This window comes from Trachurus trachurus (genome assembly GCF_905171665.1).
Source record: "Trachurus trachurus genome assembly, chromosome: 4".
In the NCBI taxonomy this organism is placed as follows: domain Eukaryota; kingdom Metazoa; phylum Chordata; class Actinopteri; order Carangiformes; family Carangidae; genus Trachurus; species Trachurus trachurus.
The window spans coordinates 23,360,323-23,376,376 of NC_139898.1; the positions used below are offsets into that span (position 1 = coordinate 23,360,323).

The 16,054-nt window shown below is 40.7% G+C and overlaps 1 protein-coding gene across 1 annotated transcript; it reads right to left on the reverse strand.

The window, feature by feature from the left end:
- Positions 1 to 1,863: 1,863 nt before the first annotated feature.
- On the reverse strand, positions 1,864 to 15,882 carry axdnd1 (axonemal dynein light chain domain containing 1; the record flags this gene model as incomplete). Its single annotated transcript, XM_083970893.1, has 28 exons — positions 1,864 to 1,974; positions 3,136 to 3,314; positions 5,246 to 5,356; positions 5,470 to 5,609; positions 5,909 to 6,000; positions 6,104 to 6,205; positions 6,408 to 6,452; positions 6,972 to 7,055; positions 7,321 to 7,461; positions 7,694 to 7,784; positions 8,069 to 8,259; positions 8,965 to 9,058; positions 9,441 to 9,573; positions 9,708 to 9,927; positions 10,256 to 10,325; positions 10,460 to 10,626; positions 10,749 to 10,850; positions 11,136 to 11,256; positions 11,580 to 11,684; positions 11,888 to 12,028; positions 12,922 to 13,043; positions 13,978 to 14,086; positions 14,292 to 14,348; positions 14,452 to 14,537; positions 14,802 to 14,892; positions 15,155 to 15,258; positions 15,354 to 15,508; positions 15,801 to 15,882. The coding sequence occupies 28 exons, from the start codon at positions 15,880 to 15,882 to the stop codon at positions 1,864 to 1,866; spliced, it is 3,246 nt and encodes a 1,081-aa protein (XP_083827019.1).
- Between the last annotated feature and the right edge of the window lie 172 nt (positions 15,883 to 16,054).

The window sequence follows — 16,054 nt, forward strand, 5'->3', positions numbered from 1 at the left end:
ATTAAGGATTTCTTGGGGGGGAAATGGGGGTATTTCAATGAATGAATGTGAAATAACACAGAAAAAAGCAACCAAAAAACTAAACAATTAAAAAAAAATACTGTTTGCAAACTGAGAAAACTGGACTAATATTTATCGTGTAGGCTAGGCTATAAGTAAAATAAATAAATCTGAGATGATGCCATTCATGGCCTGTGTCTAAATTCGGAAAATAAAAGCCCTCTCAGATTTGACCTACTTTTCATCTAAATTCAAGCTGTTGATTCAAACTGTGACTTTTTGTACTACTCTCCCTCCAGGCACAGTCCAACAAGCAGATAAGTTCGTTACCTACATTAGCACATTAGAATAACATAGAAGAGTCTTTGGTTGTACAAATTATCTCTGCCATTCACACTGGCTCACTGCGCCATGTTGGCTCGCGCTCCGCCATGGTCACAGACTGAAGCATTTCCGGTTCGCGTGCGGGGTTTTCCTGTAGCAGCAGGTTCAACATGTGTGATCAGTAAGTATACAGCGTGCTACAGTAAATGTTGAAAAACTTGAATGATGTGATGATGATGATGTGCATACAAACAACCTTTAAACACATCCAAAAGGAATAGTAGCCTACATTTCATTGAGTTTTTCTTTTTTTAAATGTAGGCTACCATAATGAACCCAAGTCAAGGTGTCAGTACAAAAGGTATGTGGCTGAGTTCGGCAGCCATAAAAGAGTTTCACTTTCAGGTGTTTTTCACAAATTGTACATGCAGCTCCACATAATTAATTGACTGTTTAATTAGGGTCTCTTTGGGAGGACAGTGTGTGTCTTTTCCTGTAAAAACAGAAAAGATTAGATAGGTTGGGAAAGGAGAAGCCTGAGTCTGCACATTCCCAAGGAAGAAACTGTGACTCCCTAGCTCCCATGACTCTGACGCACATGTCCACCAAAAGGGTTAGAACAGATTTGAACTCTATTAGACATGTTTTTTTTGTTGTTGTTTTTTTACAGCTCTTCTAGCCTTCTCTTTTTGATGTTTCTTTCTGTAATAGCCTATTTAAAGGCTTCCAAGCTTTAACACCTTTATTGAGTGAAGAGAGACGGCATTGCAATGGCATTAAAATAAAACAAAATAGGCCTATTGCTGAAAAAAAAATCTAGCAATCCCTCTGTATTTTGATTTTCAAAGGTAGTGAATGCCATGGTCACTGACCTAAAATTATTTGAGAACCAGAAAGGGTAGAGGATGACACTCCCACTGTCGTTCTACACTCCCACATTCAAACAGTCATTCTGATTCACTACCATGGAGTCTGTCTCATCATGACAGATGGTAACACCACTGCCTCCAGCAATTCAGAGCGGAGGGAGCTGCACCATTTCCCCTTTCTCTCTGCTTTTTTCAGAAAAGAAAATTACACAGGAAAATCCCAACAGCCATCACTAGTGTGCGCTTTACTCCAGAGCTTCCAGCCAGTATGGAAAAGTCTGCCAATGTCCACCCCAGTGATCTACCGAGACCCAGAATGAAGCCCAGGAAGGAGAGCGAGAGAGGAGCCACGCTGGCTGCCAGAGGTCACCGACAAAGGGCACCGAAGGCAGACCGGCACCCTGCAAGGAAAGAGAGACCACAGAGGGAGAAGCCCAACCAGACAAATGAGATTAAGGTGGGTCAGGACACAGAAGAGAAGCTGAGGCCTACGGTGGTGGACATAGACAGAGTGAGAGATGACGATGCCAAGGAGGAAAACCTGGGGCTCCTGGAAGCAGCGGAGCAGGAAGAGAGTGAGTTAAAGCAAGAAAAATCTCTTTATTTTTGCTCATGTTATGGAAGAGTTGTGTTTCTGCGCTTATGTAAAAGTTTTATTGCGTTCTTCATACTAAGCACGATGACTCTCTGCAGGTATGAAGCACAAGAACCTGGGAGTGTTTGAGTGTCTGCTGATGGCCTTCGTGCTGACTCTGATTCTCCTCTTCCTCCCTCTGTCCATCTGGTTTTGTTTCAAAGTACGAACTACACCACAGACCAAACGAGATCAAACAAACAAATCAAATAAAAGATACGGTTGAAAACAACTAGACACATGCAGTTTGTGACAGGAGAAGGCTATCAAGGGATGAGGTTTATCCTCAGCTGCAACAACCTCACATAATTTGATAGTGATTTATCTTCAAGCTGCTAAATAGTAACTATTTTAAGTGTGAGTTTAATCTGGCATGGAAGCTTTTGGTAACCAATCGTATCATTCAAGTGTCGTTCAAGATGTTCATAGCCAATTAATGATTAAAATATTATTCCCACTTGTTCCACCTCAGCAAGAAGTAAAATATTAGAGAAATTAATGCAGCCTAACATGAAAATCAGCACTTTCATTTCATAGCCATTGTTTGACTGATGCACTGCTTTCTGACTGTACTGTATTTTATTGTATTGTACAACGTGGCGATTTTCAATTCATGTGGACTGACTAAATGTCTGTTGTTTTTGACTGACAGATAGTGAGGGAACATGAGAGAGCTGTGGTCTTCAGACTGGGTCACCTGCTGCGTGGAAGAGCCAGAGGTCCAGGTCAGCAGAGTACTGTACTATAATCTTTTGCCCTCAACTGTGATTTAAAGCTGTACTTTTTGAAAGAAAATGTTATTTTGTTTGCATTACAAATGTGTCAAATCAGCTGAATTGGCATTCTGAGTTAAGGCTTTGGTTGTTAAATGATCCTGCAAATACAAAGCCATGAAAAGTTTGGACAACCTGCAACCTGTCAACTAAACTTCAAATTATGTTATAGTTAAATAAATGAAATATTCTGCCTCTGATTCATTTTATATTCCATACAAAAGTCATAAGAAAATAATTAAAGATAAGGCAAATCACAATCATTTGTATGTTACTGTATAACTCTATCCTTCCTGATCTGTCCAGGCCTTCTCTTCTACCTCCCTTTCCTTGATGTTTGTCACAAGGTTGACATCCGACTGAAAATGCTGAAGGTTGCTCCTCACACGGTACAGAACATGCAAAAGACATTCACAATCGGCTCCATACGTGAAATAAATGATTCATAATTACTTGAATGGTTACTGTAAATGAACTTTTGCAGGTGGTGACAAAGGACTTGATGAGGCCAGAGTTGGGCGCTGTGTGTTATTACCAGATAGAGAACGTGGCTCTGTGCAGCACAGCTCTGTCCAGTCTGACCACAGTGTTGCAGACCGTGGTTCAGGCAGCGGTCAGAGATGTTCTTGCACAACACACATTCAGCCACATGCTGCTGCACAGGAGAAACGTCGGGCAGCAGATACAAGCAGCTGTTGACTCTGTTGCTTGTCGCTGGGGCGTCCGGGTGGAGAGAGCAGACATGTAAGACTGATAAAGAGAAGTTACTTGGTGGTCAAGTGCTTTATAACACCCTTTATTGTGTTAAACATTCTTATCTGCATGTAAACCAGTTAGTGAATATTATTATTATTCACTGGGTGAGTCTGTATAGTGCAAAGGAGTTGCATGGATACCCCTGAGGTTGTGACAACACAATGGTATTAACTGCATCATGCAACAGAGAGGATAATTTTCGAAGAAATCTATTAAACAACAAAAAAAAACTGATTTGTACACCCCAAAGAGGCAGCACTGCTTCTGAAAAATGCATCACTTTCTGTTTGGAAAGGATTTTTCCTGTGCATGCAATGATTTTTCCAGGCAAACAGGAATGTTGAGATTTGTAGTTCCTGCTGACCAGGCTGGGTTGTGCTTGTGTTTGATTTTCTGTCAGAGACGAGCTCAGTTTTCCTGTGGAGTTACAGCAGAGCCTAGCTGCTGAGGCTGAGCTCAAGAGACAACAGCAGAGCAGAGTAAGTTACCATGATAGCTTTTTATGATTTTAATCTATGATTTTTTTTATAACTTAATGCTCCTTTTTGAATGTCAAATGTTTATGGTTCATCAGTTTTTCCATCTATATTTTTTGTCCAAAGATAACCAAAGATTAAACAAACGCAGGAATTATTATCAGCATTATTTGCATAACCTTTCAGGAGAAAAGGTTTGAAGATAACTTGAACTACACATAAGATCGATACTAAACTTGAAATACAACGATTAAAGCTTAACATCTCTAATTTTGGTGACTTCTGGTGCTACCATAAAAAAAGAAAGACCCGGGGGGCCAATCGCAGCCTGAGCAACCATCAAACTGTTTTTCAAGCCCAAAGTATGATTGCAGTTTAGCCTCTTGCTGTGAGTTAATGTCTGTGTAAACACAATTAATACGACAGCCCCTCTCTCCTCCAGGTAAAAGCAGCTGAGGGAGAGACAACGACCTGGGAAGGGTTCAGGGCCTCCTTCCGTCACCTTCATCCTGCCCTGGTTCTTCCAATCCCCCCAGATCTCCTCAGTTTGACCTCTGACCACTCATCTCTACCTCCTCCTCCTCCCCCTCCTGCTATGGAAGAAGAGGGAGCAATGACAGAGGAGGAGACAAAGACAGACTCGCCAATGATGTGACAGACTGTCAACAGACACAATGTTAACTATTATAATCATTTTCATGACATGAAAACATGAAAAGATCCAGGAAATTTTTATTGACACACTCCAAGCCATTTTTATTAAAGCAAACTCTTACTGCTTGTAATTCAGGAGATTTAAAGCTCTGATTTCGAATTCACAAGAACTGAACATCTGTACTATTTTATATAATTTATGTAGTATATGATCACTTTGTGTAGCCACAAAAAATATTGAACTATAAAATGTTAAATATAGTGTACAATTGTACTTTATATTAGCCTGTTTTATAATACAAAAATATATTCACGCTTCAGTCCAGAAATAAAGCTCTAGAGAAGAAAAACAACTTTTTAAATATAAAATAAACATCTTTAGGTTAAACAAAACCATAGTCAGACATAATATCAATGACAATGTCAGTGTTTCCCATTTTCATACAAAAAGCTATGCAATTTGAATAAGCACAAACCCTGACACTGGGAATATTATATGCTTGGGAGGCAGCACTGGTTAATAACCATTTTTAGTTTTCTCCAATACCATTATTTTTTATTTTTCATGTGCACTACATTCATTTGAAAGTCTGAGAGAAAATATGAACTGGTACCGTGTTCCTCTCTGGTCTTGTTACAACAGAGGATACACAATACATTAAATCCTACAAGTGATTTGAAAAGCAGTTCACACGACATTAATTGGACAGTCCCAAACACACAGAGTCAAAACATCCTGTAATTAGATGTCACCTCAGCGTTTCTTGGTCTTTTTGGTGCTGCTGGTAGGTTTGGTCTCAGGGGCTGTTTTCTTTGGAGGATCAGGGGGGGTCACTGCTGATGGGGAGGGTGGTGGTGTTTTCTTTTTCTCTGCAACACAAACAAAGGCATGTACTGCTTCTACACTTTAACACTGAATGTTATTTCTCTTTTTTCACTCTTTCTCAGATAAAAGTCATTAAACCTAGTGGTTCAGTTGCTACCTTCTCTACTTTGGGGCTCCAGACTGGGCTGAGCCTGTAGTTGTCTCTCTAGGTCCTGAATCTTTTCCAGTGCCGCCTGTAGTTCCTCCTCAGCTTTCAGGGCTCGCTCCTCAGCACTCTGGACGCGCAGCTCAGAATCACTGTCACACACACGAAGAGATCTAGATCTGCTGTGCATAGCCACAGGTTTCTGCATTTCTGAGCAACCAACGAAACTTAGCTGAAGTAATTTTCACAGTGACTGAAGGAGACGGTGAATCAGATTAATTATTGCAGATGGATGTTCAACCGTGGGGGATAATTTCCCATTTCATATTTTAACTAAATGAATATAAATTGTTTTGTGCTGCACAAAATAACTAACAGCCAGAAAGTGTTACACATTGATACTGTCAATGTTGTCACTGTTTTCCACACAACATTAAGAAAGCAAACTTACTGCAGTTCCTGCTGCAGTAATCCTACTGTGGTCAGATCACTAAAAGCTCTCTGAGCTTTGTCTGTTGCCGGAGTCACGACCAGGTCATCAGTCTGACAAACAGAGACAGACACAGACAGACAGACAGACAGACAGGCTCAGTTCAGTACAAAGGGAAATAAATGCTAATGAGTATGTGTGATTTAATTGTCTGACCCCATTCAGGTGGACACTGCTCTCCCCTAGTCTTCTTTGAGAGATGTTTCCGTCATAGCCGATCAGCTTCACCAGTGGTGTCTCACAAACCGTTGGCTCCCCCTGCAGGACAACAGTAGCACTGTTCATTTGGTGGGGTTGATGACAAAAAACAACAACCTGTGCAACAAGCCAGTTTCCCTGTAACCTTCACACCATGAATCTAAAATGTCTAATCTCCCTGTTTAGACAAGAGCTGATGTTTTATATATATTTTCCAGAGCGCTTTCCTAGGTGCATTTCATGCATGGAGATGTATCAATACCTCACAAACTTCTGGTTGCTGTGTTTCGTGTCCTTCATCGGTGCTCTGTGAACGCACAAGTGCATCATCATGACCACAATTATCCAAACCAAACAGAACTGGTCAGGGACTAAAATTAATTTACTGACTGTCATTATTCAACCAACATGGTATTTATTCATGGGCTAGGCCAGTTAATTATGTGCCCGTTATTGTTATATGTCACATAAGATAAATTATATTAGATATAATCAATTGAAAACTGTCATAAAGACACTGACAGAAGGTTAATAAATTCATTATTCGACTCGATAAAAGTGCTGCAGGATACAACCTTAACAGGTCAGTGCTTTGCTTAGTGACACTGGCATCAGGAAAGTGCTGATGCAGGAGTTTCAACCTCTTGCTACAGGAACAGCATCACTTCTTTATCAGTGGCAATGATTCCTCGAACTTTTCACCAACTAGAAAATTTGAAGTGTGTGTGGTCACATCGAACCATGTTCAATTTTCTAAATTAATTTGTCAATGGTTACAGCTGGTTGATGTTTTCACTCACTCCCCTCTGGTGTTAAAGTGACTCACATCTCTCGATTCTGCCTCGGTCTCTGTTTTGATCTCCGTTATCCCACTGTCTGTTATCGGCTCTGCTGAAACCCTCTCGGTTGCCTACAAACACAGGTGCACACACACAGACATATCACCATCAAAATCAGAAAGAAAGGATTTTGATCCTTAAAAAATCTTCTATTGTCAGCTCTACCTCAACATTGCACCGGTATCTTTGCCCGCTACCTTACAACAAGTTTAAGATTTCAGGAAATGGACATGACTAAGATAAAAACATATAAGCATCCACACACATCTGCAGGAAATGTATTCTACTGGTCATTAATCGATATTTCACATAGGTTGTATTGAGTTGATTTCTCACCAGAGTCTCCACGCTGTCTGCAGGAGAGACTGTGACATCACTCCTGGAAGTGGCAGCAGGCTGCATGACCGACAGCTCCACATGACCTTTGACCTTCGAGAGCAGGACTGTGCAGGTGTCCTTCCAGTCATCACACTCCCTCTGAGACCATACACACATATACAAACAAGCACACACATTACAGTATGTAGGTTTGAACAACTGAGCTTGGCTTTACTGTAAAGGTTTGACAGTCAGTTTGTCTCCCCCTGGTGAAATGTTGTAATATGTTTTCATGCAGGAGTAAAAGAGATGTACTTCCACTTACTGTATTACGTTATTTGAAATGTACAAACATGCAGCCCTGCTGTGTGAGTAAAAGATTGTTGTTTACCTGCAGTTGTCTGTACATATTTTTCTCATTTTCACCCTCAGGTTGATGTTGGTTCTGCCAACTATCCTCCTCCAGAATCAGCTTGCAGAAGCTAGAGTCAGAAACAAACATTTCCAGACGAATTAATCCCCTTGTCTGTGCTGATCCTCTTCCACTCAGATATCTTATGAAATACTTCAATCTTCAATCACAATCTTCAATCTTAATACTTAAGCTGCCACTTCATGTCTCTATGAGTGTGTGTGTACTGTATACTGTACTCTGAGGAGGTGATCACTGCACTCTGTAGTGAAATTCAGTTCAGTGCTGGTGTGAGACAACAAAGTTTACTTATTTTACTCTGGTTGACGGGAGCTGCTTAACAACCTCTGGTACCTGGTGATGTAATTGGAAAAATAGTCCAGTCTCTCAGCCAGGGTCTTTGCATCCTCATCCAGTGTCTGTGGTGAGATGTTTGTAATGTACTGGTGATCTAGTTCTTGTTCCTGGTCCTCGCTGTGGTCAGGTACTAGGAGGAGCAACAGGTCTAACATCCAGCAGGTCTGACCCATGTGAATAGAATTTACCTGGTAGGAAAGGAAACACACAAATTCAAACATTCAAGCAAATGAAAAAATATATATATCTGCAGTATCATGGTAGAGGTGCTAAGTCATAAACAATATGAAAACAGCAGCAATTGTCACACTGTGGAGTTAGGTTACAATCTGTGACTGCATTAATGTGAGACAAAGTCATGTTGGAAAAGATGAACAACAAATGAGAAAACAGAAAACACAGACGTGCTAAAGAAGGCGATGGTACCTGGAATTATGTGGAGTAAGTGACAGAGAAAATTTGCTGGAGAAAGAGTTCAGGAAGTGACGCCGACAGTTTAACAACAGGACAGAAAGAGACAAGAGCTGGAAAGTGAAGAAAGACACATGGACCAGATCACCTTATATTTCCAACTCAGATATTATAATTAGGATAAAACTTTAATATCACTTAACATTTTCAACTAATTGGTTGTTGATAAATAATTAAGCAAAATCAAGTACAAACATTTGAAAAACATTTAACAATTAAAAAACATTTTTATGTAGTCAGTTGCTGAGGAGGACATTAGTGGTTTTTGGTCATTTAAAAGTTTTTTTGTGCAACTTTTGAGCACATTTCATGGGGCTGACATAGTTCTTCCACTTGATGTGAAGGCACTGGGCTTTTTTCAGCATTTTCAGAATGTATGTAAACCTCGGTTGACAGTTTGACTGAACCTGGTTGGTACTAACCTCTTCACTGAGTCTCTGATTCTCACTGTCAGCGTAGTTGACCAGGCTGGTTATGAACTCCTGCACCTTGTCAAACACCATCTCGGTCTCTGTGCTGTATATAGAAACAAACAGACAATAGTGCATGACAATGACAAAGTTGTGCTAATGATGACACTTGGAGTAAAGTCGGAATTAAGATTACATATGCAGAAAAAACAGATATGGTTTACATAAATAAGCAAATATTATTTGTGCTAAATATATGAGCCTTGTGTTCAAATTTATTTTGTTAAGTTAGAGATGGATTACAGTTTACATTCAAAATGTTGCAAGATATTGGTAATTGAAAGAATTGTGTGACTCATTTATTGATAACCTTTACGTCCCAATGAAGGTAAAAAAAAACGTACTATATGTCAGATTTGTTTTTGTCCCCTTTGTTCTCTGTCTCTGTGTGGGAGACATCCAGTAAGATTTCTTCAGCCAAACTCTGCCAATGGTGAAGTGCCTTCTCTAGCTTCAGCCAATCAGGGACTGGTGTCGTTTCTGGCCGGCAAATCACTGCACCGAGCTCGGACACCCAGGACTCCATAAGGCCGAGCAGTGTCATGATGTGTCCATGGATTCCTGAAAACAACAACACTTCAATCTTTGTCTTAAGGGACCCTCTACAGTATAATAATAATCAAGAAAACACATTAGACGCATCTTTGAAGATGCTGCGACTTTAGCTACAGATTCATGTCTCTATTGGTCCTCACCATTCTCTCCACTGACTCGTGTGTCCAGCTGTTTGAGCAGCTCAGATAAGACGCTGCTCAGCTGGATTTCAGGAGGTTCACCGTCAGGGGGAGGGTGTCGTCTGAACAGCTGACGGCTCTTATCCAGCCATCTTTCCTGGATGAGGCTAAGATCTCCGAGGCTCTGCTGGCAGCAAAGCAGCTTCTCACCTTGGTACCGTTCACACTGAAGGGTTAACATCTGAAGATGAACCGAACACAGAGTAAGAGTGATCAGTGGTGGACAGACATGAGATAACAGAGACAGGCAACAGAGGTGAAACACAGTGGACAGGTACAGTAACAGAGTGGCACAGATAAAATGGATCAGATGTAACAAGTTCATGATAATAACCATGAGAGATGAGGTGATTCGATACAGTGATTACATCAAAAAGTTAAGTCAGAAAGATTTCAGAGATGCTTCAGTTTGATGACAAAAGTGAAAGAAATATCAAGTAGATACAAATTAACAGCTGCCATGAAAAAGACAGTAACAGAAACAGTAAAGTGAAATGTGATGATCTTACATTTGACCACTCTTTTAAATCAGCATAAATCTTTGCCACTGAAGATTGCTCATGATTTGGGCCAGGACACCTTGAAATAGAGAGAGAAAGAGCTGAATCGAGAGAATAGATACACACAGACTAACGTCTTCTTCAAAAATGCTCCCAACTGCTGTTTTAACTGTCTACACTTTACTATACTCTGGTATCTCAACATGTCCTAACTTGTTCTGTGTGGTGCAGAAGTTGAGCCACTTGGTGATGCCTTGCTGGATGGCGCAGAGCTCTTCAAACTGAGCTTCCTCTGTCTTCTTCATCTGGGACATGAAAACAGTCAGCTCTTCTTTCCAGTAGTTACCATGCCCCTTGATCATTTTTAGGTCCTCTGTGTCCTAGAGCAGGATTGTCAAAGTCATAGTCAGGGTCAGGACATTTAACAAGAGTCATCTGTGCTGTTGATTGTTTTTGCTTGTGTAGTGCAAAAAATGTTAGGAAGTAGGCCCTATGCTGTTACCCTTGAAGTGAGGTAGAGGAGGCAGTGCTCTGCTGTCTTGAACCAGCTGTGCTCATACACATGCAGCTGTTTGACTATCCGCAGCTTTCTCACCTTGATCACCTGACAATCACAAAAAAAAAACATAGTGTAATTGTTTCTACTAAGCATCTTTGAGAGAAATAAATTTCATCCTTATTATTATAGTGATAAAAGTGTCAAAAAATGTATCAACCATAAACAATCACATGAAATCTCTTATATAGCAGGGATGGCCTTTTCACACCATCAGTTTAAACACTTTATATTGTCAGCTGAGACCTCCTCCCATTCCGTGAGATTTCACGTCCGAAGCCAGTAAATCTGTTATGAATCATGTTGCCTACACATGAGGTGACAGACACACACCTTGAGGGCGAGACAGACGGTGCGCTGGCTCCAGCAGTCTCTCTCCTCAGTCATCTGAAACAGCTGAGACTCTAGGCGACCTCTCTGCAGCTCATACAGCTCGTGGTAACCCTGGACCACACTGAGAAGAGCACATGGACCAAATGAGAAGGAACACTCTGTTTGTATTTTTGTACTGCATGCTACTGAATTTCTGCTGCACTTTTTGTCAATGTATTTCTTAAAAAATTGTCCTTTTGCTCTCCCATACCACTTACGTACATTTTCTTAAATTCTTACAATGAAGAATCTGTTATCTTTTATACTTTAGTGCATCACTCATTGCAGCCAGTTAAATAATGTTGATATAGTTTAGGCTGGTTAATTTTAAAATGTATCAACTTGATGAAAATGAGATTTGGACTGAATGAACTCAAGTTGGGTTCAGTCCTGTGAGGAACTGACTCGGAGTTGGTGTGCGTCTGATCAAGCGCCTCGGCCAGCTGGCAGTGAGCGTGCTCCGCCTGCTGGGAAACAAACGCATCATGGTCTCTGATCTTGGACAGTTCCCTGCAAAGAGAACACACACACACACACCTAAGCACACATACATATTTCATATTTACACCTTCTAATGAGTGCTATCATTTTCATTTCTTCTATTGATTATTTCCTCTTAAAACAGCCATCGCTCCATCAACCCCTTCCAGAGCTTAACAACTCCCAGTCATTTCTTTCATCATGACCCAGCTGAATGACCCTGACCAACGTACCTGCTGAGCTGCTGGATTGATGTCTTGATGTGGTTGATCTCCTCAGTGAGCCGGCGGTCCAGAGTCCGCTGTGCCACCAGCTCCGTGTGCAGAGTCTTCAGACGGCGGGGTATTCGCTCCAGCAGGGACTGGTAGCGCTGTCTGGACACACACAACACAAGAGCTGGGAATAGGAAAGAAGCTCCCTGTCCTCATTACTGGAAAAGATTCTTTGTAAATTTCAGACTTCAAACATGTTCAAGTAACTTTAACTTTATTAATACCCATGGGTAGATTTGTTTTGCAGCAGGAAGGTAACCCCAATTAAAAAGGACAAAACAAACACTAAACATCACAGGACAGAGATATGGACATAAATCAAGCTCACTGATTGTGGTTCAAATCAGACAATACATGCTTCATAAAAATACCAGTGCAACATAACTGTAAAACATGTTAAGAGCATGGCAACCGTTTATGGACTTTTTTGCATCGATGTAACCCCCCTCCCTCACACACACACTCCCTCTTTCTTTTCTTTTCCCTTTTTTTTCTTTTCTTTCTCTCTCTCTTCCCCTCTCTTTTTTATTATTATTTATGTATTTCTTCTGTCATGTCAGTTTAATCATTTTATATAGATTATATCTCAGTATCTAAACATTGTATAGTTTATTTGGTTTTAATTCTGTAACTGTTGATTGTTCTCAAAAACACAATTCTAAATCCAAGGGTGTATACAAACATGTTTAATGCTGACACCAATGTACCATGTCAGTGCCTTTGTTATTCTTGTATACATATTAATAAAAAATATGAAACAGAACATGTTAAGAGCATGACACAGGCAGCAGTGAAAAGCTAAAATAGCTTAAAAAAAACCTAATAAAAGGAGTAAAAAGTATGCTACAGCTTATTTAAAAGATAAACAGCAGCAGGGACAAAACTGTTTCTGTAGAGTGTTAAAAAAAAAGGCTAATATGGTTTAAAGTTTATGAAACTTCATCAACAAGTGAGGAGGTTCTACCGGTTAATACCTTAATGTGCTGGTATCTAACCTGAGTTTGGCAAGCAGCTGTCCCCGCTCGACACAGCCCACGCTGACCTGCCTGATCAGCTCATGGAAAACAATGTTGTAGATGTTCTGCTCAATATGCACCAGCTCCAGCAGACCCTCCATCTGTAAGACAGTTCACTGCACATTGTTTCTACAATGTACAGTTGGCTATGTTTCCATAAAAATCTGACTGCACTTTTTTTTCATATGTAAGTATGTTGTAGGGGGGGACAGGAACATTACAAGCAGGAGGTAACACACTACAGTACACTCACACTCTGTAAACTGTGTTTTTCGACAAGGCAAGAAGTAATGCACACGACTAATCAAATCTCTATAAAAGCAGCAGAAAGCCAAATGAAGCACTGAGCACAACAGGTTACTGCTGTTTGAGCTTATAAAGGACCTTTCATTATATTTTAATGGGGTGCAGCCACTACCACAAGCACAAACATTGGGTTACTCTTCCTGATTACATGTTGGGAGTGCGTCAGTCCTGCAAAACATTGTTTATATCGATTTTTTTTTTCAAAAAAAAAACAGACAGGAAATGGGGAGACCGAAAGAGGGGGAATGACATGCAGTAAAGGGGCGCCAGAGGAATCAAACCGGGGCCCCTGCAGTGAGGACTATAGCCTTAGTATATGGGGTGCCCCTATATCAAGTTTTTATTCTGTATAACAACTGCTAACCAATATAGAACTTCCTTACATACATGTGTAAGTCTAAGTCATTCTTTCAGATGTTACAGATCACACCTCGTACCTCAGCCATGGAGGTTATGTTTTCATATGTGTACTGTATGTTTGTTAGCTTGTTGGTTTATTTCTTTGTTTATTAATCAGGAGAAATTTGGCAGTCTCTCAAGAAATTGTGTATGGATTTTGACGTAAAAGAAAACAAAAGAAGACATAACTATCGTGTTAAGATCTGAGAGTTTTGTTGCAGAAATAATAATCCAGATCTGCTGTAAGACGATGGATACAGAGTCTGCATTTCATTAGAAGTTGTATCAACTATCATCTGTATGCCACACATGCCCAGGCTGTGTGCCTACCTGGGAGAGCTGAGTCAGCTCCCCACTCTGCTGATCCACTCCGGCCTTCTCCAGCATGTCGTCCATCATCCTCATCAGCAGGACCACTTCCAGTCTGCCACTGGGCTTCCTGGAAACACAGCATGAACACACATCTGTATTATGACACAATTTAGAGTTTTCCTCAAACATTCATCCTTTGTCTTACCAGTACTTTGGGTACCAAATGGTACACAGTTCTGTTACTTCCTACCATGTCCTGGTGAAGACTCCTGGATGAAGATTTATATGTACTGTAGGTTATATATTTCATTAATTTGTATTCTTTAACTCACAGTGAGGGAAAGACCCGTAGCTTCTGTTTGTCATCCTGCAGCTGTACAGTGAACGCACTGAGGAACAGATGCAACAAAGGAGTTGACACACAAACAATTTGACAATATGAGGGTACACATTTACGTAATTAAGTGGCTAAACATAATAAAGCAGACTCACTCGTCAAAGAACTCAAGGCTCTTCAGCCCTTTGTTTTTGATAATGTGATATTCTTCTGGGATCAGACTTTCTGAGATACTCAAATTCTGAAAGACAAGGTAACTGTGATTATCACACCACATATGATATGAAAGTAGATGTATGACAGTAAATATGAATTCAAACTCAGCACTTTTTAGAAAATCGCAGCGTTTTAACTGATTTGTGTTTGTCGTGTCTTGTATATTGTCAAATCTGATTGGTTTTGTTACATTGTAAAATATGACTTTTGATATTGTGTCACATATTCAGCTCAGTTACAACACGTTCTCTGGCACTTTTGCCACAAAAGGTTAAAAGACACAGCTTACCTGTGTGTCATCACCACTCCTCTCAGTCAGAGGTGGAAGGGGTGTCGTCTTCCCCTGGGTTACTATAGCATCGCAAAGGAATGAAATATCCCTGTATAGACACACCACACACAAACACACACCTTAATTTATAACTGACTTCAGTGAGATCATAGTAGTTAGTTTGTCTTAACTAGATGTGCAGCTCTGAAGATAAAAAATAAAAATAAAACTGATTCAACCCTGTCCTGTACTAGTGTCAAGATAAAACAAAATATGTGACTTTCATTGACTTTTTATTCAAATCAAATCTAACTTTAGAGTGGTAGCAACATTGTTGGTGTTTTTGCGTCTATCTTGTTTGCCTGGCTCACCTGCCCGCTCCAGTCAGGGATGTTGGCTGCTCCAGAAAATATTTGTATTTCCTGCGTCCAAGTGGATGGTGCCAGACTGCATCTGGCCGTCGGATACCCTGGCCCTGTGAAGTACAAAGTTGTCTAGTTAAGAACCCTGGTGTGAATTCACACAAACGTAACCACTTTCATGTAAAATGTACGTGATGCTTGAACGCACCTTGCAGTGCCGATTGTGTGCAGTGTGCCCCAGCATGCCCTTGTCGCAGACAGTGGATGTAAGGCTGGCCAGCAGTTCATCTGGGATGATGTGGTTGTTGACAGGAGGGGGCTGCGCATGTCTGCTCTCTGCTGAGACTTTCAAATCCAGTTCTGCTACAGAGAAAAATAAAATTAAGCTCAAACAAACCAGCAGATATACAACTCAGGCTATGACTTTTTTATATTTCCACATACAGGTAGTGTTTTGGAAAATGGACTAATAAGTCTACACAAACCTAAATATCTGTAAATATATCCACGGTTTCTTTTGTCTAGTTTACAATTGGTTATCATCCTTGCCTTCTATTTTTCCCCCCATGATTGTAACTTCTATTATTGTCTCTCTACTGTCTAACACTTATAATAAACATGCAAAGGTTTGGTTTAGCAGCTCATGTTAGTGTACACGTGACGTCACCTCTGGTGTCCGGTGCTGGCTCCGGCCTCGATGAACTTGGCGCTGAAGTCGCTCTCATAGACGCAGACATACTGGACTCTCCGTGGAAATGTTACACTACAGCTTTGGCTGGGGAAAAAATACCCCCAAACTGTGATATTTCCAGTAATAAAAGAGGAGAAGTTAGTTTGATTTGCCAGAACAGAGCCGTCTCTTTCCGCCGACCTCCTGCCTGTATCGACTTCCTGGACGCGTTGCCATAG